Source organism: Nyctibius grandis, chromosome Z (assembly GCF_013368605.1).
Source record: "Nyctibius grandis isolate bNycGra1 chromosome Z, bNycGra1.pri, whole genome shotgun sequence".
In the NCBI taxonomy this organism is placed as follows: domain Eukaryota; kingdom Metazoa; phylum Chordata; class Aves; order Nyctibiiformes; family Nyctibiidae; genus Nyctibius; species Nyctibius grandis.
In genome coordinates, this window is record NC_090695.1 from 9,611,318 (window position 1) to 9,635,640 (window position 24,323).

Consider the following 24,323-nt stretch of genomic DNA (forward strand, 5'->3'; position numbering starts at 1 on the left):
ATTGTCATTCCATATCACGTCTCTGCAAACGGTCCACAACAGGGTAAACACATGCATGTATTTCCTCTTCAAGTACTTGCCAAGCCTGCCCCTCCTGCACAGGATCTGTATTCAGGAACCTGCAGTGGACTTCTTTCCTATAAGTTTCAACAGTCTTTCCCAGGACCCATGTAAAGTTTCAGCATTTGCATCCTGTGGTGGGGAGCTCCAAGCCTCCTCCTAAGGGTTTGAAGCTCACAGACTAAAAGTGAAAGGTTTTGCAGGTCACTCCCATTCCTTAAGGAGGCAAATCCTGGCATATCCAACCTATGCAGTCCTCCTAAGGACACAGCAGCTTCTGCCTGCCTGCCACAGCCCAAGCTGCAGCCACTGTGTCCAGCCTGCTCACCTTCGGCTGATCATTCCATGCAGCCAGCTTGGAAAGGCCCCATCATCCTGCATGACCTTCTGGGCCTGTGTCTCTTTGAACCAGCGAAGAGTTGCTCCTCTCTTGAGTTTCCTCATTTTTGCCTCTTCTCCAGTCTGTTCGTCTGTCCCCAGAACAGGGCGAGTTGCAGAAGGGTCCAAGAAGTTATCGAAAGGAGTGGACTGAAAGTGGGGAGAAGGGGAAAGTGGGCTTGAACGCAAGGTCAAAGGCAGGGGACCTTGGAAGGGATCATTTTGGTAGTGACCCCATTCCTGAGTCCTTTAGGACAAGATCAGTTGCATACTAGCAAATACTGCTTTCAGTTCCTCAAAGGTCCTGACCACACTTTTCTAACTAACCACAGTAGGAAAGGACTCTCTCACTTCTCATAATAAGAACGACAGTGTTCTCCTGGGACCACATGCAGGAGAACATGTGCATGCAGAAGGTGGAAGGAGCAGGGAACCAGCACAACTGTCTGAGGGGCTCCAAGCAGAGCCAATACCACTACCTCTGTTAGTTTGCTGCGTGGCCGTGGCACTGGTGGCTGTGGTAGTTTATCAGGAGGATGGGGATGAGGCTGAGGGCGCCTCTTTCGCGGCATGGGGACTGGAAGGGAGATTCTTTCTGCAACAAGAGGAAAGAAGTAGATGAAATCCAGTGTCCAAGATCCACGAGATCCATTCTCCATGTGCCCAGGATAGGGAAAGGCTCTGCTGCATGAAGTGTGTGGGAAAGACACAGCTTGGCACTCCTCCCAACACAGCCAGGCAAACGACCTTCCCCACGCTGCTTCTGCTCCCCACAGAAAAAGCCACGCTTTCAAAAGGCAGAAACACCGGCACCTCCCTGCCCACCAGATCGGTGGAGCCTCCAGCCCCAGGAAAGCCGAGGGCAGGCCATCATCACCTGGAGCTTACAGCACTTCGAGGTGAGTGGCCACACACAGGGGCAGTGGGAGTGGGAACAACTCACTCTGTGCCTCTGCTTCCACCGCCAGCTGCCGGCTTCTTTCTCTCTCTGCCTCCTCTTGTAGTCGCTGTGCCTGAGCTCTCAGCTCAGCCACCAGTTTTAGGTACCTCTTCCTGTATCTGAATCCCCTGAAAACTGTTCAGAGAAAAGCTGTAGTTAGAAAAAAAATGCTCATCATGCCTTTGTCACTCCCTGGGGGAAGCACACTGCGTGATATTCCTTCACCCAGTGGAAAACCCTCAACACTTCAATCACGTTAATAAAGAGCAATGCAGACTCTGCTTGAGCAGGCAGTCAAAACCACGTGAGAACTGTCTTCTACTCTCTAAGCTGCCAGATCATGGATTTAAAAAAATCAAATTACAGATCTAAGCTCTCCTCTCTAATGCCAAAGCACGGGATACCTAAAAGCCAAAGTCTCACAGAAAGGCGTCTGTTAATCATCTATCTCCCCAGTAGCCTTCAGACACTACTCAGTAAAAACAAAGCTCTTCCGTGCAGGAGACGGGATTTCCTTGGCATCAGCCCACAGGATAACCTTTCCTATAAGCAGCCATCACAGGGTTCATCAGGAGCTTTAGAGACATTGCAGTATCCCGCCTACTCTACCAGGTACTAAAGCACATGAACTGAAAGCCGCACTCCCTCATTTCCCACTACCCACACATCTTCCCCACTGATGAGAACAAGGCACAGCATGTGACAGTCTGATGTTTGTCATACTGCACGGTGCATAGCTGGAAGCTGCTCAGATGCTTCAGCAGTGCAACAACCCATACAGAAGAGAAGTACAACAGAGAGGCACCACGCAGGGTGACAGTCTCCTCCTCCTGGTTGAACAGTCCTCATGGAGCCTGTGCAGAGGGAAGTACCAAACTGCCCACAGTGCCTGCTCTGGAGAAACAGGCTGTCAGAGCAGACACTACCTGGAAAGCAGTATCCAAAACACATCAAAACAAAACTTTATCCCCTTCTGCCTGTCTCTGAAAGTAGGGATGAGATCTGCCTCACTTTTCTTTTTGTTCTCCTCAGTTCAACACTACTCACAAACAAGCCCTCACTTCAGAGGATGGTTACCCAGATCTTCAGGATACAGCCAAATCATATGCCTGCCCTACTCAGCTCAGATCTCGTGTGCACGTGCTTTCCCTTTCCAAGGCTCACACTGCCTGATGGCTCTCCCTGATTGAGGATGAGCACTGAGGAGGTGGACATTTGCAATAAGCACTCTGACCCCGCAGGACCTTGACATGGAGGTGGCGCCTGGACTGCCTTTCTGTCATCTGCAAAGGTGCAATGGTGGAGCAGGGACAGGAGAAAAGTTTTTCCTTGCCCTGGTATGAGATCAGAGTTGAAGAACTGTTCTGCCCCAGTGCTCACCTTTCTGTATGACAACTGCTGCTCTTTCCAGTCGCTCCACATACTTTGCCAACTGTTCCTGGTGCCAATATTTGAAGAAAAGTCGTGACTTCCTGAGAAGTTGGAGAGAAAAAGAAGCACTGAGAAACAGTTTGTCTAAACTTGCATCCATTCATCCTTTGGACAGGCCTTTCCTACAGCCAGAAAGTTCTCCCTGAACAGAACCAGAAAACAGTCTACACGTACAAAGTCTCTGCAGTTCAGACCCCTCATTCCCAGCAACACTGATCCACACCTACCCACATATCCAGCCTGTCAGCTCTGTACTTTGCAGTATCTCCAAGCAGCTGAAAGAGAGGAAAAAAATGAAATAAATAATTTTCCACCCAAAGTGAACACCAGGCAGCCAGTGGTTTTAGGTGCAGAAAGTGCCTCAATGATTCTGCATTACACTCTCTGTCCCCTGTCACCCGATCACATTCAGTAACTGGCTGTCACTCTGTAGTGCTCCCTGAGGTACAGCTAGGATCACACTCGGGAACATCAGCAAACCATTTTCCTAGAGGCAGATTTCCCTCCAACTCCCTGGAAGGCAATTCTGCAGAGCCCGTTTTATTCTCAGAACTGCTTTTTCTCATTTCATTTCCAAGCTCTTTGGAGCACACAAGTTGCAAGATCAGCACAGCAAGACTTCCGGGAGAAAGTCTGTTTTCCAATTCCAGTTTCATTTTGCAGACTCTAGTGATAAAATTTGGGTCATTCAGAAAGATTCACCAACACTTGGAACTGAAAGCAATACTCTAGCTGCATCACACAGACAGCTTCCTCCCTCTGCCTGCAAATCCAGGCTGTGAAACCATAGTGGCACTTTTTGCTAATACCTCACATTGAAGGAAAACCACTTCTGCTTTGCTGTCTCAGCCAGCTTCCACTGTGCCAGAATCTATATCCAAGGTAATTCTTTTCTCAAAAGCATCCTATGATTTTTGTGTCTGAAAACACACCGTGCTGCCTGTCTACCATCATCTTTCTTTCACCCATGAGATTGTCTGTTGACTTGGGTCTCAACTGGGTTCGCACTGCTTATAATTCAGTATCATCAGTAACTTCAAGGAAGCTCTGTGAAGGCTGGAGGAGCTACTGCCAGAAAAGAACTTTTCCAAGAGAACATTCAAATCCTTTTCTTAAGAGACACACACACACACAAAAACAGCTGGCTGCCCTACATGCTTCATTTTCACTATCAGTCACAATTGGCCATGGCAGGAAGGAGGGACTGGGGAAGTGGAAAAGCAGAGATGGGGAGTTGCTGCCCCAGATGTAGGAAGTAAAAAGCTGACAGGGAGAGACTGCAGAGCTGGAGGGACATTTATGTGTGTAAGGAACGGTCAGGATCTGAAAGTGCTGGGGGTATGTTATGCTAGTACATATAAAAAATTCTTGGACCAGGAACATCCTCTCTAGGCTGGGAGACATTCAGTGCTGGCTGCTTGCTCAGCATTGTCTTTACCTTCTTCTTCTCCCATGAGGCCATCAGGAAAAGCCTAGAGAGGCATCTGGCAACTGTGCTGAGCCCCTGCCATACTGAGTTCAGTGGACACCCTTGACCATTATTGTGACTCCCTAAACTGAGAACATTAGCCATTTCTCACTCTACAGCATAGCAAGGCTTTACAGTAATTGAATTGAATTGCTACATAGCAATCCAAGAAAGATTTCGTTCATCATTGTATCAAATGGGTTTTAAACACTAACTGTCCTTGCCTAGGGATTTGTGTTCCCCATCACCACAAAACAGTGGTGTTGGGTCAAAGGTTGGACTTGGTGATCCCAGAGGTCTCTTCCAATCTAGCTGATTCTGTGATTCTGTGAAAATCAGAGAATTTCACAGAAATTCTCTGTGAAGAATTTTGTTCCTTTTAATCAGTTTGCTATGCTACTCTGAGAGCAAAAGTCTCTGAAGAACAAACCGGACTGCATGTAACAAAGGAAGGGTTCCTACCTTTCTTTTGTGAGGGAAACATCTGGTTTAACTAGAAGAATTCCATATCTGTGAAAAACAAACCAATACAGCAAGGTAAGAGCCACATCCTTGGTGTGCTGAGCTGATCCATGTCACCCTTACAGCAAACAACAATAAATCACTGTCTTTCCCACTCTGCCTCCCACAGCAAACAACCCCATGATCTCAGGCACATGAACATTAAAGAGGCTGTTTCACTCCTTCCCCATAAGTGGTCACCAGGGTTGCTTCCCTAGCAATATCTAACAAGGAACATACAGAGGTTTTAACAAACCTTTCAGCAAATTCCTCAAATGAGGGTCTCCAGGAAAAACCATCTCTTCGGATACGGATTGTCTCCAGCAGTCCATTGTACCGGAGCTGAAGCAGCACCACAAAGAGGATCAGAGAAACAAACAGAAACAGGTCATTAGGACATCAGTTTGTTCCTCTGCAGCCAGAAATGCCTTCATTCAGGCCTAAACTTCTCTAGTTCAAAATGAAAAAGATTCTTTCTGAAAATGCTTCCTTGGTTAAAGACTGAATTTACCACATCCTGTAACTCTGATGATTAACCACTCTCAGTTAGAACTTGGAAACCATAAAACCCAATGACTGAAATAACTTCGCCTTCCAACCATGGGTACTGTTTTGCCTCTGTCTCTTAGGGAATAGCCTTTTACTTCCAAATCTGGACAAAGAAGTACTCTGAGGCACAGATGAACTTTCTTCTTAATCCTATCCTTCCTTATATACATTAAACAGGCCACAGAACTTTCTGAACTCTTCTAATAATTTTCAGTATTCTTTAAAGCGTCTGGATCTCAGACCTGACACAATATCCAAAGACATATCAGCACATTTCAGCTCCTATCAAAGTGATCCCATCTTGGCTCCTATTCAGAGTTGCCCTGGCTGATGGGTGAGAACAGTCTCTTCCAGGAAGCATCATTTTTTTCTGGAGTATTGTCTGTACCAGTCCCCATCCAGGAGATCCTAGTGCTCGACAAGCAGATCTCTCTTGAAAGAGAACTAGGATTGCAAAACCTGGACCTATCAGTCTGTGACACAAAACCAACGAAGTACCCAGAACTTTCGCATGCACAAAAAGTGTGCCCACTCTTTCTCTTGCAAGGAGAGACTCAGACCAGTCACCTTTCAGCTCTCCCCACATGGGCAGACGTGGCAGAATTACCTGTAAAGGACACTGCTGTTCCTCACCTGCAGCAGCACCACCTGGTTGTCCACCACACCTGGCTCCTTCTGGCTGTTGGGCTTTATACAGCGCACAAAGTGCGGGTTGGCAGAATACATTCTCTCCATGAGCACCATCAGGGAATGCTGGCAAGGGCAGAGAAAGATCAACAGTCCAGCAAGCCAAAGCACTGTCAGGAGCCCAGCATACAATATCCTGCAGCAAGAACTGTTTTCCCACCCCACAGCAACTTCTGAGGCTCTGATAACGACTGGGTCACTCCCACTGTGACCAGCTGCTCTTGGCACCCAGAAAAAACTCTGTCTACATGCTGGATGCTTTACTTATGCTTAGCAGCCTGGAAGCTCTCACTAAAATATCACTGCACTCATCTCAAGGGGCACTGCAGGGCAGCAATACTTTACCCGGAACTGAGCTCCGACAGACTGTTTTCGAGTGCTGTTGAACTTGTCATCTGCTCCTGGTATGACCTGAAACCAGACCCAAACAAAAGATCACCCCTGGAAGAAGTGCTTGATTGCCATCCAAAGAGCTCTGCTGGAAGGCAGATGGCAAAAAGGCGAGAGAATGCATTTCACAGGAGGGAAGACAAGTTAAACGTATCAGCAGAAGCAAGCAGAAAAGCCGGTAAAAAACAACGGAGAAATTGTTGCAAGCAGATTGCTGTCTGCTCTTATTTTGAACTGATTTCTGTCTGCTCTCATTTTCAGCCTGTTTCTCAAATAATAAATATCAGGTAACTATGCCATCATTTATCAATTGCCATGTGGACCTGAAGTGCAATACCTTGGCTTTCACATGAGGCATCAGTGTCCCTGTCCTGGAGACAGTGGCTGGAAGAACAGAGACAATAGTTAATTTTGTACCTTTACCTGCAAGCAACCATATCTAAACATTCAAACTGCCCCGCACTTCAAGAAAGATGTTGAGGTGTTGGAGAGAGTCCAGAGGAGGGTGACCAAGCTGGTGAAGGGTCTGGAGGGTCTGTCCTACAAGGAACGGCTGAAGGAGCTGGGGTTGTTTAGCCTGGAGAAGAGGAGGCTCAGAGGTGACCTTATTGCAGTCTACAACTACCTGAAGGGAGGTTGTAGTGAAGTGGGAGTCGGCCTCTTCTCCCGGGCAACCAGCGATAGGACAACAGGACACAGCCTCAAGCTTCGCCAGGGGAGGTTCAGGTTGGACATCAGGAAGAATTTCTTTACAGAAAGGGTCATTAGACATTGGAATGGGCTGCCCAGGGAGGTAGTGGAGTCACCATCTCTGGATGTGTTTAAGAAAAGACTGGACATGGCACTTAGTGCCATGGTCTAGTTGACAGGGTGGTGTCAGGGCAAGGGTTGGACTCTATGATCGCAACAGTTGGACTCGATGATCCCTGAGGTCTCTTCCAACCTGGCTGATTCTGTGTGAAACCTCGCTTCACACACAAGTCTGCCTAAAAAATACTGAATCATAGACAGAGCGTTCAGTTTCACCATGTGGAAATACAAGGAAAGAGCTAAGGAAAGGGAGCAGAAAATGCAAATATATGAAGCATACAATGCAGGCAATATTATTTTCTGCCACTGAGAAGACAAGGCAATCAGGTTATTGAGCAACCTTAAATGACCTTCAAAAGAAATATCATCAATGGGCACCTAACAACACAGAAAAGTAGTAGAGATAGCAAATGGGAAGCTCACCTACAGCAGTCAAGACGGGAGGCTATATAAAGTCAGACAGCTTAAAACTAATTCAGTGACAAGATGAAAAGTTCACCATGAGCCAAAAATGTGCCCTTGTGGCCAGGAAGGCCAGTGGTATCCTAGGGTGCATTAGGAAGAGTGTGGCCAGCAGGCCGAGGGAGGTTCTCCTCCCCCTTTACACTGCCCTAGTGAGGCCACACCTGGAGTACTGTGTGCAGTTCTGGGCCCCCCAGTTCAAGAAAGATAAGGAACTACTGGAGAGAGTCCAGCAGAGGGGTACAAAGATGATCAGAGGACTGGAGCATCTCTTATGAGGAATGGCTGAGGGAGCTGGGGCTGTTTAGCCTGGAGAAGAGAAGACTGAGGGGGGATCTTATCAACACTTAGAAATACCTTAACTGCGGGTGTCAAGGGGATGGGGCCAGACTCTCCTCAGTGGTGCCCAGCGACAGGACAGGGGGCAACGGGCACAAACTGAAACATGGGAAGTTCCATCTGAATATGAGAAAAAATCACTTTACTTTGAGGGTGACAGAGCACTGGAACAGGCTGCCCAGGGAGGGTGTGGAGTCTCCTTCTCTGGAGATATTCAAAACCCGCCTGGACACGACCCTGTGCAACGTGCTCTGGGTGACCCTGCTTTGGCAGGGGGTTGAACTAGATGATCTCCAGAGGTCCCTTCCAACCCCAACCATTCTGTGATTCCGTGAAATTCAGGGGAGTTGAATTTGCTGAAGGATCTAATGACAGTCTTGCACACCCTTGATGTAACAGTCTCATGTTAATTACAGAATGGTTGAGGTTGGAAGGGACCTTTGTAGGTCATCTGGGCCAACCCCTTGGCTCAGCAGGGCCACCTAGAGCCACATGCCCAGGACTGGACAAGCAATCTGAGAACAGGTTATCTCTGCTGTTCATGAACCTTCAAAGGGTTGGGACTAGACTAAGTACCTTCAGTAATACTGTGGAAGTAGTAATGAAGAAAGATACTCCTGAGCAGAAGAGCTGAAAAACACAGTGGAGAACAGAAATGAAATTCATCAGTTACTTGTAAATCCCAGAAAGTGGCACGGACTGAACAGGACAAAAAAAAAAAATTCTGCACCAGAAGCACTGTGTTCAGACAGACAGATTCCAAGGAAGCATCCACCTGACTTTTCTTTAAATGTTTACTTTCATAGAAGCCTGGGAGACTCTGAGGGCTTATCAATAACTGCAAAAAAGGGAGTGTAGTGGTGGAAGAGAAATAATGCATGACCATAACAAGTTGTACCTGAAAAACAAAATATGTTTGAAAAGGATAATCTCTACACTCATTGCTTGTGGCTTTACAGCACTCTGTTTTCAGTGTGAAGAGCTAGAAGCTATGACCTTGTCCAGCTTCATTTCTAGATGGGAACAGAGCATATGGAAAGGGCCAGTGGAGACAGTCCTGCACTGGCTCTGGAGAAGATGGGCTATCTGATCTGAGGGAAGACATCTGAGCAGTGGCTAATTCTCTGGAAGAGGATACAACCTGCCTTGCTTTCCAGAGGGGAATGAACAGCTCTGACAGCTCTGTATATGCCAGCAGCCCCACTCCAGGGTGCACCCTTCCCAGAATCTCTCTGGGGCTGCTAGCTGTGAAACACATTCATAGCACACGAGCCTCATCCCCACACCTAACTCTTGCCAAGGTGGGCCTTGAGTCATGTGGGATGCCCTATTATAGCAGAAGGACTTACCTGTGAACAGCACACTGAGCAAGGGGGTGACACTGTTGATGAAAAGCCCACGGACATTGGCTGGCAAGGTGTCTCTGTTCTTCTCTAGAAAGCCCCCAGCAGTATATTGTACCTAGCCAAAAGGGCAAGTCACTAAGGCCAGCAGTGATCATAAGCTCCCTTCCTTTCTCATCTCCAGCCTGCCACTCTCCTTTCTATGTTAGGTGCTAATTTTTGTAACAAAGAATGTCACAAGTAACAACTTAGTCAACAGTGGTGAGACGAGATTACTAAACTGCATATTACAATGATCTGAATCATCATGTCTGCTCCTGCTCCACAAATTATCTCAAATTAATTCAACCTATTTGGGCCAATGCTTTCAAAATTGGTGGCAGTAAGGTTACATGCAATAGTCCTGAACTCCAAGCTGCTTAGATACCATTTGAATGTATAAATAAGTGCCTCCACTTTCAAAACATTCATTACCTGGCTGCTCTCACTGTGTTTCTCAGTGTTTGCAATAAAATAGTCACTGCTATGCTCTAGAATCCAATAGGTAAAGGTAAAACCTCTAGACTGTCCTTTGGTGCTGCACAGTGGGTGCAGAGCTTTTATTTCATAAAGGACTATTTTAAGACTAGAGCTGCAATAGAATGATGATGAGTACAGTGAATTCTTCTAATAGCCTTTGCTTCCCAGAGGTAGCCCCACGTGCCTCAGGGGTCTTCTCTTCCTATACCTTCCACTGAAATTCCAGGGAATCCTAGAAAGCAACTGCCTGGGAACACATCGCTTCTGTTATACCATCATTGGACCATACACTCCTTAACATCAAAGCCTTATTTGTCAAGCAACACATTTCACTCCTCCTACACACAATAGCATTCTTCCTGCAAACAGTACATACTTTCCCAGCATAGTGAATGATGCTGAAGCCCAAAACACGGCCTCGGCTTGGCTGGAATTGTAAATTCCCCTTGAAGCTGCTGTTCAGTTTATCCACAAAAGTCTTATCAGTTGCCTGCAAGAAAGCAGATTTCATAATCAAACGATAAGTCTGCAACAGAGACCTGATCAGGGCACATGGAAGCAAAACAAAGTGCTGGAAGTGTCCTTGGCTGTGCAACAGTTTTGTACTGTACTCTCTCCCTGACTCTCCACGGGGATGCCAGTTTCACTAGACTGTCCCTGATGTGGGTGTCCTGTCTCATTAGTCACACATGGGGACACCTCTGTTCATCCTGCTCTTTAAAGTCACACTCCAACATAAGAGCTCTCTCTGCAACCCAGGTATTTATCGCTACATCCCGCCCCCCCCCGCCATTTTCTCTGCCCTTGATCTTGTGCATACCTGAGGGAATGCACTCTGCTCATCCAGAAGAGACAGGAGCCCAAGTGGCTTGGCCAGGAGCAGATTCTGCAGGAAAGGATACACATTACACATATCGAAAGCAGTACAGGGCATCCACTCTCAGCTAAGCCACCCTTTGAAGAGGTTCTTCCCAGGTGCCCCTCCTCCCCATGACAGAAAGAGCAAGACTCCTCTCTTGGCTGGATGGAGCACTTTTCTTCTGTCAGTCCTCTCACTCACCAGAATGGGTTCATTATTGTTGAATGTGATGGTCTCCCAAGGCAGCTCTTCTTCCTTATAGGCAGCCTGCTCCAGCTGGAAAATGTGCTGCAACAGAGAAAAAAAGAGGTTGGAGCAACCAGACGACTTGGTTAGACCACCCTGAACATCTTCCTTCCCACCCTGAACAGGGGACAGAGGCCTGGCTCTCTCACCCATGGCATAAGAGGGCCGAGATGGTACTGCTGTTCTGCATGCTCATCTGTAAGCCTGTCCCTCACTCATGCTGGCACATAAAGAAGGAACACTTTTCAGAGTGTAAGTGTCCCTGCTCTGCCAACTTTGGTTACCGCTTGACCCTTCTACTTCTTCCTTCCCTGCCCTAGTGGCTCCCCTGCCACAGCAGAGAAGGTTGCTGCTCTCTACCCTGCTTCACTAATCACCATTTCTGTCCTGCCAGGCAATAGACCTGTTTTTCCCCAAGCTCTCCTTCATACACCACATAGATCAGTGCTCTGCTTTCTCCACCCCACAAGGTGAGATCACTCACAGAGACTTACATGGTTGAAGAAGTGCTGCAGTTGCTCATTGGCCAAGTTTATGCAAAGCTGTTCAAAACGATTCACTGCAAAGTTTTCAAACCCAAAAATATCCAAGATACCTAAAAGAGGGAAGATGAGCACATCATGGACCTGCAGACCATCCCTGCAGATAGCTGCATACCCCAAAACACAACTAAATCTCCTGTGATCCAGCTCTTGTGGCACAGGGAAATCCCAGTCAAGTCACCAGTGGTACCTCTCCCATAACTCCCCTTGGAGAACTGGCTAGGAGAAGCCCCACTCCCACCCCTGGCTCCTCTACAACGCCAGAGTGCCCCAAAATTACAGCCTCACAGTTGCTTAAGACCAACCAACTGCTCAGAGCTAGCCAAGGCCCTACAGACTTCATGATGCTGACTAGTATATCCAACATGATTATGTCTTTGATGATGGATCCCTGCATGCAATCTCTGTGAAACCTCATATTGTGCCTTTCCTTGTTGTGGTTGAGGGATGCACATCTGAGGACAGGATAGGAGCAAGGCAGGCAGAACTCACCTATCTCCCTCAGTTCCACCTGAGGATCCACGTTCTCAGCCAGCAGCTCATTGATCTTGCAAACGATCCAGCCAAATACTCGGCCATATGCCACCTTTGCAATGGAGTCCCGAGCATCTGTACAGAGAGAACAACAGCAGCTCACTGAAGGGCTCAAAGGAGAGTAGGGAACACAGCACACAAGCTGGCTTAATACATTCACCTCTAGCAACAGTGTCTACTGGTTTATGAAGCTATTTTAAAGACCAGATGAACATTAGATATCTGTCTGATCATCCCTACCCTCTCCACGCTCACACAGAGGATTTCATTCTGAAATCTTCACATTCTTTCTACAAGATCAGATATGGCATACTAGGGCACTTGTGAGACCACCTAAAATGGAAAATGTCATTTCCAAAAAAGTCCAGCCACTTTTTAGAATATCCAGAAACTTCTTTCCCCTCTGCAGGTCTACTGAGTATGGATACCCTCACTGATAAACCAAGAAAGAGGCTCCAAGTTATACTTGGGAAATTGAGTGGTTCTATTCCTCCCAGCCCACAGCTGCAAAGTGTTTAAATGCTGTAGGCAAGAGCAGGATGCAGCTGATGGAAGGAGACCAAATCAACATGACCTAATGCATGATGGGAGATATATATTTTATTGTCCAGAGAGACGCAAGAGAAGACATTTGGGAAACAGAACTAGCTAATTCCCCATTTTCAGGTTTTTCTTTCATTTATTTTAAGCAACAATCTAGAAATCCTGGTATTTCAAGGTTTTTTAATTTATTTTTAAAATCTTTTATTTTAACTGAACCTTTTTGTGCAGATTATCTTGGATTATTTTCTTTTCTCATTGAAAGGGAAGATAACACCTTGTGCTTGCTACTTCAACACACTCCGCTTTCATCTCACTCCTTCCCTGATACTGTGCTATCTCAGTCATTCTCTCAGTTATTTCTCTATCTACTACCTGGAGCTCTGCACACTGCCAGCACTCTGCAACAGGAGCCTTCCCCTCTTTTGTGCAAATAACTAGAGCTTCCTTCTAGGCTGGACTGAGGGAGAAAGCAAAACTAATTCCTCGGTTTCTCATTTGATCCCTGGAGTCTCCTGGAGATCAAACAAAAGCAGCATTCATGGTCCTACATGTCAGTAAGAGACTAAAGAGATAAACTTTGATATACTTGCTTCTGTGCAAGAGGAATGAAGCGGCACAGACAGACATCTTTGTTCCCAACAAGACGCACATGTGTGGACATACCCTTCCATCAAATACGTGTCAGTCTTTCTAGCCAGCACATCTGCGGTTCATTATGTTTCTTACCTTCTGCCTGCTGCTGAGTGTGAAAACGCTGAATCTGCTCGCCTCGGGTCACCGACATCGTACAAATAAGGCATTTTAAAAGTTCATCTTCTTGGACTCCAAACTGACCCTGGGAGAGAGGAGATAGATGAGGACAGTCAATAGTCAACCCTTATTCTGCTTGTGGGGATTGTATCTCCTTGCGTCTTGACACACCCAGTGTAATGGGGTCATGATTCAGATTAAGGCCTTTGAGCTCCGCTGTAAGGTAAGTATGACTGTTAACATCTCGCAGAGCTGGAGTCAGATGTGGGCTCTGAGATCTGCATTCTTGCACTGTCTCTGAAATACCTTCTGTTTTGCTCTCCCAGTGCTGCCACCTTTCACCTTCTTTGGGAGCCACACCAGTCCCTGCTGAGTGGTTTAATGACTAACTGAACAGCACCACACCGAGGTGACTGTGCAGGTGCTGAGACATCTGAGCTTCAGAAGACACCACAGTCACATGAACCCACAAGAGACAGGAAACCAAGGGAGTTCAGACACAGCTGAACCCCTCAGTGGTTGCTTTAACAGGAATTCCCCTCCCGTGGGCAAAAAACAAGGAGCAGACTTTAAGAAGTAAGACAAAAAGAAGTTGGCTGCTGAACAGATGTAGGTGGTTGTTTCAGGTATGGTGTAGGAGGGAAACAGGCAAAGAGATGGGATTGAAACCAAAAACCAAAGGTGGTGGGATTTCAAATAGGTCAAAATAAAAAGACACAGAAAAGGCAGAAATACGTTATACTTCCCTGTTCTGTACTGTTAAAAAAAACACAGGATAATGTATCATCACATGTAATAAAAATGCAATGATCCTGGGGAATATATACTTCTTAATCTGTGATAATTCCATGTGAAATAGTAGAACATTTAGTTCCTGATAACCAACCAAAATTGATAGCAGTTCAGGTGGTATCCTTGGACAAGATCTGTTGAAAACACAGAACTAGCGTTCAGATACTGCACACCTGAATTTCTCCAAGGCATCATCACACTTAGTAATGTATAATGCTTGATATTAAAAAGATTGCATTATATGATGACAACAAGGCACATGTGATATCACCATATGCAAGACACTGGTTCTAGACACACAAGAAAGAGAAGCTGGGAAGTATCTCTTTGGGCTTGAATAGTAGTGAACACAAATGCAGTCATGGGGTCATACTGTGCATTTCTGGAAAAAACTCCTTGCTCTTCAGGAGTCTTCACACTCTGAGGCAGAAACGTCCTCTGCCATCTCTGGCAGGAGAAGCTCCTGCAGTCACACTGTCAGTGAGAATCAGCATGACATCCGTAAGGTTTTTTTCAGCTCTTCTTGTGACTCACCGCTGCAGCCTTCAGCCATCCCCGGGAGGCTTCACTCACTTTTACAGATCCATTGCTCTCCTCAGGCTCAAAGGTCACATTGCCCAGAGACAACACACCAGCCAAGATAGCCTGCATGTCCACTTGCTCCTAAAACACACAAGAAGAGTGACTGAAAACCTATCAGCGTGTAACACAGACAACACGGAGGCCCCAGAAGTCGGAGAGGTGAGGGAAAGGCACAGGCAGCCTGTGGAAAAAGGCTCTACACAAAGTCTGACAGACTCAGGTGGTTTGGAAGCAACATGGAAAATCCAGAGAGGCGAGAGATAGGACTGAGCCTCAAAACAGCAGCCAGAAAGAAACCCTATGCCTGCAGGAAGCAGAGATGGAAATTAAATGACCCTAGAACTGACCTGTTCTTGGAAGCCCACCATGTCAAGGGCATTGCACACCTCTTGGTATTTGTGCTTCCAGCGCTGAGCTACATCCTGTGTACCAAATCGTCCGCTTATGTACCTGAGAAAGTGTACATCCCATACAAAACTGTCACACGATCAGCACAGCAAGTCAGTCCTACCCCAAAGGAACAAAACAGATAAGCAGCAGTGGAGACATGAAGGGGAAAGAAACTTTTCCAAGGTAATGCAACAAAGAAGAGACTCCAGACCTCCCAGCTTCCATGATGACCCATAGAGTCTCTTCATGTAGCTCCCTTCAGGTCCCACTCCAGCTTCCATTCATTTATTTACCTGTACCAGGCTCCACAGGTAGAGCCACAGGACAGAGGCATAGGCTCCATTATGCTGCTTTCCCCTCCACCCCCTATCATGAAGACTAAACTAGGGTCTGCCTTTGAAGTACCTGTAGAGTGAAGGATCCAATAGCCCATACATCTCCTTTTGCTCTGAAGAGAGTCCAGCAAACATGTAGTAGAAGATATGGAAATTCCTCTCCCCGGTATCTTGTTGCACTACCCGTGACTTCTCTAACAGGTACTCACTCAGCTTTGCACCTCGCACTGCACACAAGAAGGTGACAGGTTAAACTTTCCACCTGGGGACATGAAGCTGACTGAGCTGTCCCACATCTCTTATTTGGTGATAGGAGCACGGAACTGTCAAAAATAACTTTCTTGTGTGCAACACCCTCTAGGCTGCCCAGCACCCTGGAAATGGCCTTCTTCATGCTTCCCATCATCTTAGAGATGTCTGCTCACCTCCTTTAGCAGCAACCAAGGCTTCTGGCACCACAGAGTATCACTGATACTTCACTTGCATTGTCACCCCCATATCCTTCCTGTACTCCCACACCGTTCAAACCCAGGCCTTATCCTACAGCTGTTAAGATTCTACTTAATTGCACACCCTTCCCACAGAGAGTCAGGTGTCAAAATTTCACCCTCCACAAGTTCTGGCTACTCAGTCCACTCTCTCCGGTGCCTAACCATCCCCCAAACTAGTAACTGCCCTTGACTTTACCTGTATTCTTCTGGAAACGCAGCTGTATGTATTTTCCAAAGCGGCTGCTGTTGTCATTCATCACAGTCTGGGCATTGCCAAAAGCTTCAAGCAATGGATTTACCTAAAACAAGTGAGCAACCAGAACAAGCATTCTTCAAATTAAGTGATCCAATCTAAATTACTTGGAAAAGTTTAAACTTTAAATAGCATTTACTATTCATCATTCAGCTGGAATAGGAACCTCTCCATGAGCACCCAAGAGCACCTATTTTAACATACCCTGGATAAAGGAACTGAAAGAGACAAATATAACAAGGAGTAAGCAGCATGAGATTACTGAAAATAAGCACAATCGAAGTGATTTGACCTCAGTAAGATCATTGACTCATTTGTTAAAAGATAAGGTTGATATAACAGATTTCCACAAAGCATCTGACATGGTATCACTAGATTGTTTCACTGCTATGCTACAAAAATAAACAAGGTAAACACGGCACTCAGTATATGTAAACATGGTAACTTAGCTACTGAAATTTGTAGACAGCATAAGGCTCAGGACAGTGAATTACAAAGAAACTAACAGAATGATTAGACCAGCTTGGTAAAAACTGGATGCAAACAAGGTGAAATGACAATTTTTCGGTATTTGAGCAAAGCATGCCTGCTGACTGGAAGAACAATGCCTTAGGGTACATGCTGGGCAGCCTGCTGAACATAGCTTTACAGCATGACACTGTAATCCCAAATGAGCTAACTTAGCCCTTGAATATATCTACAGGAACCAAATAAGATGACTATTATTTCCTCCATCACCTCTAGGTTTTCCAAGGGCAGCTCACCTGGATTGAATTGAACTTCCAACGGAGGCATTGCAGGCTGGCTACAAGCATTGCCAGTCAAGTCTTTCAGGGTCCATTAGGCCAGGCACTATGCTGAGCAAACACAGCTATCCTGCTTCCTCAACCTGCTCAGGTTAGAAGCAGCTTGGCGGTGCAGCCCAAGACAGCTCTAAGCAGAGCCAGCAAGTATATCAATGCCACATTCCCACAATGGAGCACAGGCAATCACCTCGGATCCACCGTGGATGATACCACACTGAAATAACGTGCCATTCCAGAGCCCAAAGCATAGCAGTGTATTAGGTTTGTATAGCAAGGTTTTGGTAGCGGCGGGGGCTATAGGGGTGGGTTCTGTGAGAGGATGCCAGAAGCTTGCCCCGTGTCCGACAGAGCCAGTGCCAGCTGGACCCAAGACAGACCCACCGATGGCCAAAGCTGAGCCCATTGGCAAGACTGGCAGCACCTCTGTGATAACATATTTAAGAAAAGGTAAAAACCGCTGCTCAACAGCCGCTAGGGAGAGGAGTGAGAATATGTGAAAGAAATAACTCTGCAGACACCAAGGTCGGTGGAGAAGGAGGGGGAGGAGGTGCTCCAGGTGCTGGAGCAGAGATTCCCCTGCAGCCCATGGTGAAGACCACGGTGAGGCAGGCTGTACCCCTGCAGCCCATGGAGGTCCATGGTGGAGCAGATATCCACCTGCAGCCTGTTGAGGTCCCCACAATGGAGCAGGTGGAAGCCCAAAGGAGGCTGTGACCCCATAGGAAGCCCGCCCCAGAGCAGGCTCCTGGCAGGACCTGTGGACCCGTGGAGAGAGGAGCCCACGTTGGAACAGGTTTTCTGTCACCTTGCAGGGCTCACACTGGAGCAGTCTGTCCCTGAAGGACTGCACCCCGTGGAAGGGACCCATGGTGGAGCAGTTCATGAAGAACTGCAGCCTGTGGGAAGGAGTCATGTTGGAGAAGTTCGTGGAGGACTCTCTCCTGTGGGAGGGACCCCACAATGGAGCAAGGGAAGAATGTGAGGAGGAAAGAGCAGCAGAGACGTGTGATTAATTGACTGCAACCCCCATTCCCCCATTTCAGAAAAATGCCCTAATCCCTTGTCACAGAGAACATGATAATGATTGCAGTAGCTTTCTATCATTTCTATCACTGTAGGAGAAGATCAGGTTCGAGACCATCTAAGGAACCTGAAGGCACACAAGTCCATGGGACCTGATGAGGGAACTGGTGGATGAAGTTGCTAAGCCACTATCCATCATATTTGAGAAGCTGTGGCAGTCCGGTAAAGTCCCCACTGACTGGAAAAGGGGAAACATAACCCTCATTTTTAAAAAGGGAAAAAGAGGAAGACCCAGGAACAACAGGTCAGTCAGTCTCACCTCTGTGCCTGGCAAGATCATGCAGCAGATCCTTCTGGAAACTATGCTAAGGCACATGGAAAATAAGGTGATTGGTGACAGCCAACATGGCTTCACTAAGGGCAAATCATGCCTGACAAATTTGGTGGCCTTCTAAGACAGGGTTACAGCATTGGTGGATAAGGGAAGAGTGACTGACGTCATCTACCTGGACTTCTCCAAAGCATTTGACACTGTCCCACACGACATCCTTGTCTCTAAATCAGAGAGACATGGACTTGATGGGTGGATCACTTGGTGGATAAGGAATTGTCTGGATGGTCGCACTCAAAGAGCTGCGGTCAATGGCTTAATGTCCAAGAGGACACCAGTGACGAGTGGCATTCCTCAGGGGTTGGTACTGGGACCGGTCCTGTTATAACATCTTTGTCGGGGACATGGACAGTGGGATTGAGTGCACCCTCAGCAAGTTTGCCAATGACACCAAGCTGTGTGGTGTGGTCGACACACTGGAGGGAAGGGATGCCATTCAGAGGGACCTTGACAGGCTGGAGAAGTGGGCCCGTGTGAACCACAAAAAGTTCTACACGGCCAAGTGCAAGGTCCTGCACACAGGTCGGAACAATCCCAAGCACAAATACAGGCTGGGCAGAGAATGGATTGAGAGCAGCCCTGAGGAGAAGGACTTGGGGGTGTTGGTTGATGAGAAGCTCAACATGAGCCAGCAATGTGCGCTTGCAACCCAGAAAGCCAACCCTATCCTGGGCTGCATCAAAAGCAGCGTGGCCAGCGGGTCGAGGAGGGGCTTCTGCCCCTCTACTCTGCTCTCATGAGAACCCACGTGGAATACTGCGTCCAGCTCTGGGGCCCCCAACAGAAGAAGGACATGGAGCTGTTGGAGTGAATCCAGAGGAGGCCACGAAGATGATCAGAGGGCTGGAGCACCTCTCCTGTGAAGACAGGTTGAGAGTTGGGGCTGTTCAGCCTGGAGAAGAGAAGGCTCTGGGGAGACCTTCTAGCAGCCTTCCAGTACCTGAAGGGCCTACAGGAAAGCTGGAGAGGGGCTTTTTACAAGGGCATGGAGTGACAGGACAAGGGGTAACAGTTTTAAACTGAAAGAGGGGAGATTTAGATTAGATATTAGGAACAAATTCTTTCCTGTGAGGGTGGTGAGACACTGGCACAGGCTGCCCAGAGAAGTTGTGGATGCCCTCTCCCTGGCAGTGTTCAAGGCCAGGCTGGATGGGGCTTTGAGCAACCTGGTCTAGTGGAAGGTGTCCCTGCCCATGGCAGGGGGCTGGAACTAGATGATCTTTAAGGTCCCTTCCAACCCAAACCATTCTGTGATTCTATGATTTAAGATACCACTACATTCCCAGCAAACAGAATTACTGACATATCAATGCTTCTAATTTCTGGGCAGCTATTTCACCATCCTTACCCACTATTTTCTTATGCGTCTTATGTTTTGCTCCCTGACTTCCAGTGGTGATACATCAGCAGGCTTCCTGAGCAGCAGTGTTGCTTCTGCATCTTCAAGTACCACCCTGTAATGACCTACCTGAAGGATCTGCTGCTCCAGCTGCGAGTTGCCTTTGCATAGGTTCATTATGTGCTGCAACAATAGCTTCGTACTCTCTGTTTTCCCTGCACCGCTCTCTCCACTGCCAAGAAAAAGCAAAGGAAATTCCAGCAGCTGTAAAGTATAGTTGTTCTGTCCTTTATGCCCTAGTGTCCCATCACTTGAGAGTGCTCTCCTGTCCAAGAGTTTCACAACTTGTTCATCTAAACTGCATGTGTGAGTACAAACTCACACTGCAGCTTTACACAGTGGGTCCCATGAGGTCCTGATCCCTCCCCAGGGGAATTTTTCCCTATCTGCAAGGGAGTACATCTGTACTCCGAGCTGTCACTTCTGGATGGGGTGCACTGGACAGACCATTTGCTCTGCTTCTTAAGAAAAAATATATCTAACTTGTGGAAGACAACCTCCTTCAAAAGTTATCTGATACATCAACTCCCTCACATATGCTGGAGTCGACAGCTTCCTCTTTCTTCAAAGAGATTTGCCCCATCCATCTCATATCCACAACGGAGTACTGGTCTCAAGACACTGCGGCAATCTCAAATCTCAGGCACTTCACACATTCACATGCATCAGCCGGTTGAGAACGTGGCCACACCACCACAGAGCTGCGCACACACCCCAGCGGCAGTGCACGTCACTCTGCTGTCATGCGTGCCCAGCACCTCCACCTCCAAGTCAAACAAGCAGCACTTGGAAAGCGCACTTTCCCCAGTCCTGGGAGGGGGAACGTACAATCAGTGAGACAACATGTCCTTGACTGACATCATCATACCAGCAGAGAACTTCAGCGTATGCATAGAAAAAAAAATTGCAGGAAATGCAGAAGGTATACTTGAGGGCAGGTCTCCGTTTGCACACCCGACCTTTGAGCATCTGGTGTGGCTTTACTGCTTTGTAGCTCCCAGTGGCTCCGTGCATGGGATCAAGTATGTGTCATGGGTGGCTAAATACCTCAAATAGTACAATGGATACCTGATCTCAAGAACAGATCAGGCCATCGCCATCTGAATATGCACAAACGAAATAAGACCATTTTGCCAGTCAAGAACATGCTATCCAGACAGTGCCCCTGCTCAGTATATAAGATTGGGGTTTTTTTGTTTTCAGTGACTTCCTTCCTCCACAAAAGCACTATCAGTCAGCTTGTCCTTGTACCCACGGTTCAAGCTTGTCCTTGTACCCTCCAACAAGCACAACAGCTTCACCAGGTCCTGCAAACACTATCCAGCTGCAGGTGTGTAACTGCCCCAGGCTGTGAAGAAAAGCAAAGTCATCTCCAGGAGACCCAGGTGCTGTACCACAGCATACCCAGGCTGTGATTAACATCTGCTGGGATTTGGAAGGCAAGAGGAGCCAGTAGAATTTACAGCACAGGACAACTTGATTGCAACAAGCATTTATCACATGGCGGCAGCTGCCGCATTCAATATCAGCCTCTAAAACATGCCATCCAGAGCCCCCAGACTAAGCTAGAGAGACTAAAGAGACCACAAAGACTAGTAGAGCCTGGTGCATTCCCATGTTGATCTGATGAACTGTGGTCTAACAGGAGTGACTTCCTCCTCCCTCTCTGCCCCAACTTTGCTCGTGCCTCTTATTAATGAGCATTTCACCACTCACAGAGAGCAAAACCATGAACTTCCCATGAGAGCAACACACAGACCAGTTAATAGGGTTGCAAGATGCACAGAGGTAGGTCAGACTCTCACCTCAGGGACCACAAACTGCTAGCAGAAAACAATCAGACCACTGACTTCTTGGGAAATGCCCACAGGTTACTCTTTCTTGTTTTCCATCTCCCAAGACAAATACTATGACTGTTCTCCACCCTAAGAGCCCTACCAGCAGCACCTCTTCTACCTGCTGACTCCATGGCCACCACTTTATGAAAAGCACAGGCACTGACAACTTGCAGGCTAGAGAAATAAGTGGGGCTCGAGTGACCCTCAGGATCAGCTCCCAGTCCCACCAGAACACTCAGCAGTGATTCAGCAAGTCACCTCCACACCATGTAGACTGAAAATACTGACAAAATGATCAGAAGGCCAATATACAGAAGGAAATATTAAATCAAACAAGCTGGCAATTAACATTTCAACTGATGCGACATTTAAACTGTTCTCTACAATACCCAGAACAGGCAGTCAGTGGTTTGAGGCTTTCTCCTCAATGCTGTTGGAGGCTTTCTCTGCTATTTGATGCTTTTTGAGGCTTTCTGTACTAGTTGATGCTATCTGCTGCCCTGCACAGTTTCAGCAGAACAGCAGTGACATCATGGAGTGAAATGCTCATGAGACTGGTACGTTCTTTGGTTACACGAGCCCATTTTTTTTCCCTTCTAGTGCACAGAATTTCCCATAACAATAAGATTTTCCCTGACCAGATTCCCAAAGGTCTTGGGCAAAAAAAGCTTCTGTTTTTCTTTCTGCTGCTCTTTGGTTATACATGGGAAACTCCACTTTGGGAAAAGAGGTTCCTTTCATTATTTATCACACTTATCACAGCAGTTACAGTGGGAGTTGTTTTGCCAAAGAAGAGCACCCTACGGCTTTCCCCCGAGCTGGTTAAATCTTTTCAATGCCACATCTCTCCAGGAGCAAACCCAACATATTTAGCTGTGTTACCAGAACTGGCAGCCGAGCTGCTCCACAAAAGCCAGCTTTGTTTGCCACAACACCTCAGTTCACAATCTGCCCGCTCTCCTGTCTGAAAAGGGGACAGTTTGGGAAGAGCGATGCATTGCCAGCTGTCCCGGTTTTGCAGGGATAAAATTTATAGAATCAATCTTCTGTTACATTTTGTTTCAGTTTGTGGACAGATGTGGTATGGTGACCAAGGCCATTAGCAGTAAGCCAGGGCAGCTGACCCAGGCTGGCCCATAGGTGTATTCTGTAACATCAACATCACGTTCACCATAAATGGGAAAGCTTGCTGGGGATCTGGGGCTCTTTGCTCTGCTCTCCTCTGCCTCCCTCTCCTCAATGATTTCTATCCCTAGAGTAACTTGCCACCATTCTACAAACCAAGTATAATCTTGTGTTTTTTGTATTAGTATCAATATTGGTTTTCTTGTTTTATGAAATCTGTTTAAATTTCAGCCCATGAGTCTCCCTCCTTTTCTCAATTCCCTTTCTCAGCCGGGGAGGGGTCTTGGGTGATAGAACAACCGGTTATTCTTTAGCCCTTGGTGCGGGCTAAATGGAGACACAAGTGCAGCTGGGTTTTGGCTCACCAACAGCACTGGAGATGAGCTTCGCCTGAAACTTCAGCGGGGAGAGCCCAGCGAGAGCTCGCTGGCCGCCCCCGGGACCCCCACCTCTGCCTGGCTCTGGTGAGCCCCCAGCCCGGCCCGGCCGCCCGCCCAGCCCTCACCTGATGACAATACACTGGTTCTGGGGCCCACCGCCCCGGCGGCCCAGCATGGCGTGGTAGGCCCGGCTGGCCACGGCGAAGATGTGGGGCGGCAGCGTGCCGGTCTCGTGGCACCGGTACCGCTCGGAGACCTGCGGGGAAGCGGTGGCGGAGAGGTGGCGAGGGGGCTGTGGGAGCAGCGGGGCCCGGCCGGCGGGGGCCCGCGGGGACTCACCTCTCTCCCGTACAGCGGCAGGGGCTGGAAGGGGTTCACGGCGATGAGGATGTCCCCGACGTCGGTCTGGCGGCGAGGGGGAGAGCCCGTCAGCCCAGCGCCCGCCGCCGCCCCCCGCCCCGGCCCGGCCCCGGCCCCCGGCACTCACGTAGACCTGCTGCCCCAAGAACCGCTCCCGCAGCCCGCCCAGCAGCGCTGCCTCGTCCAGCTCCGCCAGCGCCGCCAGGTCCCCGGGCGGCGGGCGACGCTCCCCCACCGACACCATGTCAGACCGCTCCCAGCGCCCGCACCGCCGCGCGGCCCGCCCGCCTCCCCGGCCTCTGCCGCTCCGCCCCGGGACCGCCCGCCGGGGCGGGGCCGCCGTTTGAACGCGGGGCGGCGGCGGGGACCAGCAGGTAACGGGCGGCGGGGGGCAGGAGGCGGCCCTGCCTCTGGTCTGGTGGCCGGGGGGGCACCCCGGAGCGGCATCGAGCCGCCCCCCGGGTGTCGGGCCGCCCGGCCGCGGTGGTGGGGCAGGGGGGTGGCATGAGGGAAAAGCCGCCCTGGGGCCTCTTTCACAGCGTCCTCAGAGCGGGGACGTGGAGCTGTGCGGGCCTCGGAGCTGGCCCACGAGGTGGTTACCGCTGCTGGGACACCAGGAGTGTCTCTGCTGCGAGAATAAAGGGAGGTTTTGGAGGATATTCAAAGTAGGAAATTTAGAAACGTTGCAGGGAATATTGCTGATGGGGCATCGTGTGGTATTAACTGTACAGGAAGCGTTCAGTGGTCTCTGTTCTGAGTCTGAGAAGACAAGGCAGCTGGAGAGCTGCTGTCACCTGTAGGTGAAGT

General features: G+C 48.3%; 1 protein-coding gene across 1 annotated transcript; it reads right to left on the reverse strand.

Moving 5' to 3' along the window:
• Window positions 1-922: 922 nt before the first annotated feature.
• LOC137675865 (unconventional myosin-VIIa-like) lies at window positions 923-23,760 on the reverse strand. Its single transcript, XM_068422119.1, has 17 exons — window positions 23,644-23,760; window positions 23,496-23,561; window positions 23,282-23,412; window positions 19,883-19,985; window positions 16,138-16,240; window positions 15,521-15,677; window positions 15,073-15,175; window positions 14,678-14,806; window positions 13,328-13,436; window positions 12,017-12,133; window positions 11,477-11,577; window positions 10,938-11,024; window positions 10,698-10,763; window positions 10,254-10,367; window positions 6,360-6,425; window positions 5,961-6,080; window positions 923-1,033 (listed from the first exon to the last, which is right to left on the reverse strand). Exons 1-17 carry the CDS (start codon window positions 23,758-23,760, stop codon window positions 923-925), a joined length of 1,800 nt encoding a protein of 599 aa, XP_068278220.1.
• Between the last annotated feature and the right edge of the window lie 563 nt (window positions 23,761-24,323).

What these genes read in the sequence shown, in the direction of transcription:
- LOC137675865 (XM_068422119.1), bottom strand. Translation starts at nt 23,760, where the DNA reads ATGGTGTCGGTGGGGGAGCGTCGCCCGCCGCCCGGGGACCTGGCGGCG. An exon ending in TGCCGCTGTACGGGAGAGAG is followed by an intron (nt 23,413 to 23,495) that starts GTGAGTCCCCGC and finishes GCTTCCCCGCAG; the next exon opens with GTCTCCGAGCGGTACCGGTG. An exon ending in TGCAGCACTTCTTCAACCAT is followed by an intron (nt 11,025 to 11,476) that starts GTAAGTCTCTGT and finishes TCTCTGTTGCAG; the next exon opens with CACATTTTCCAGCTGGAGCA.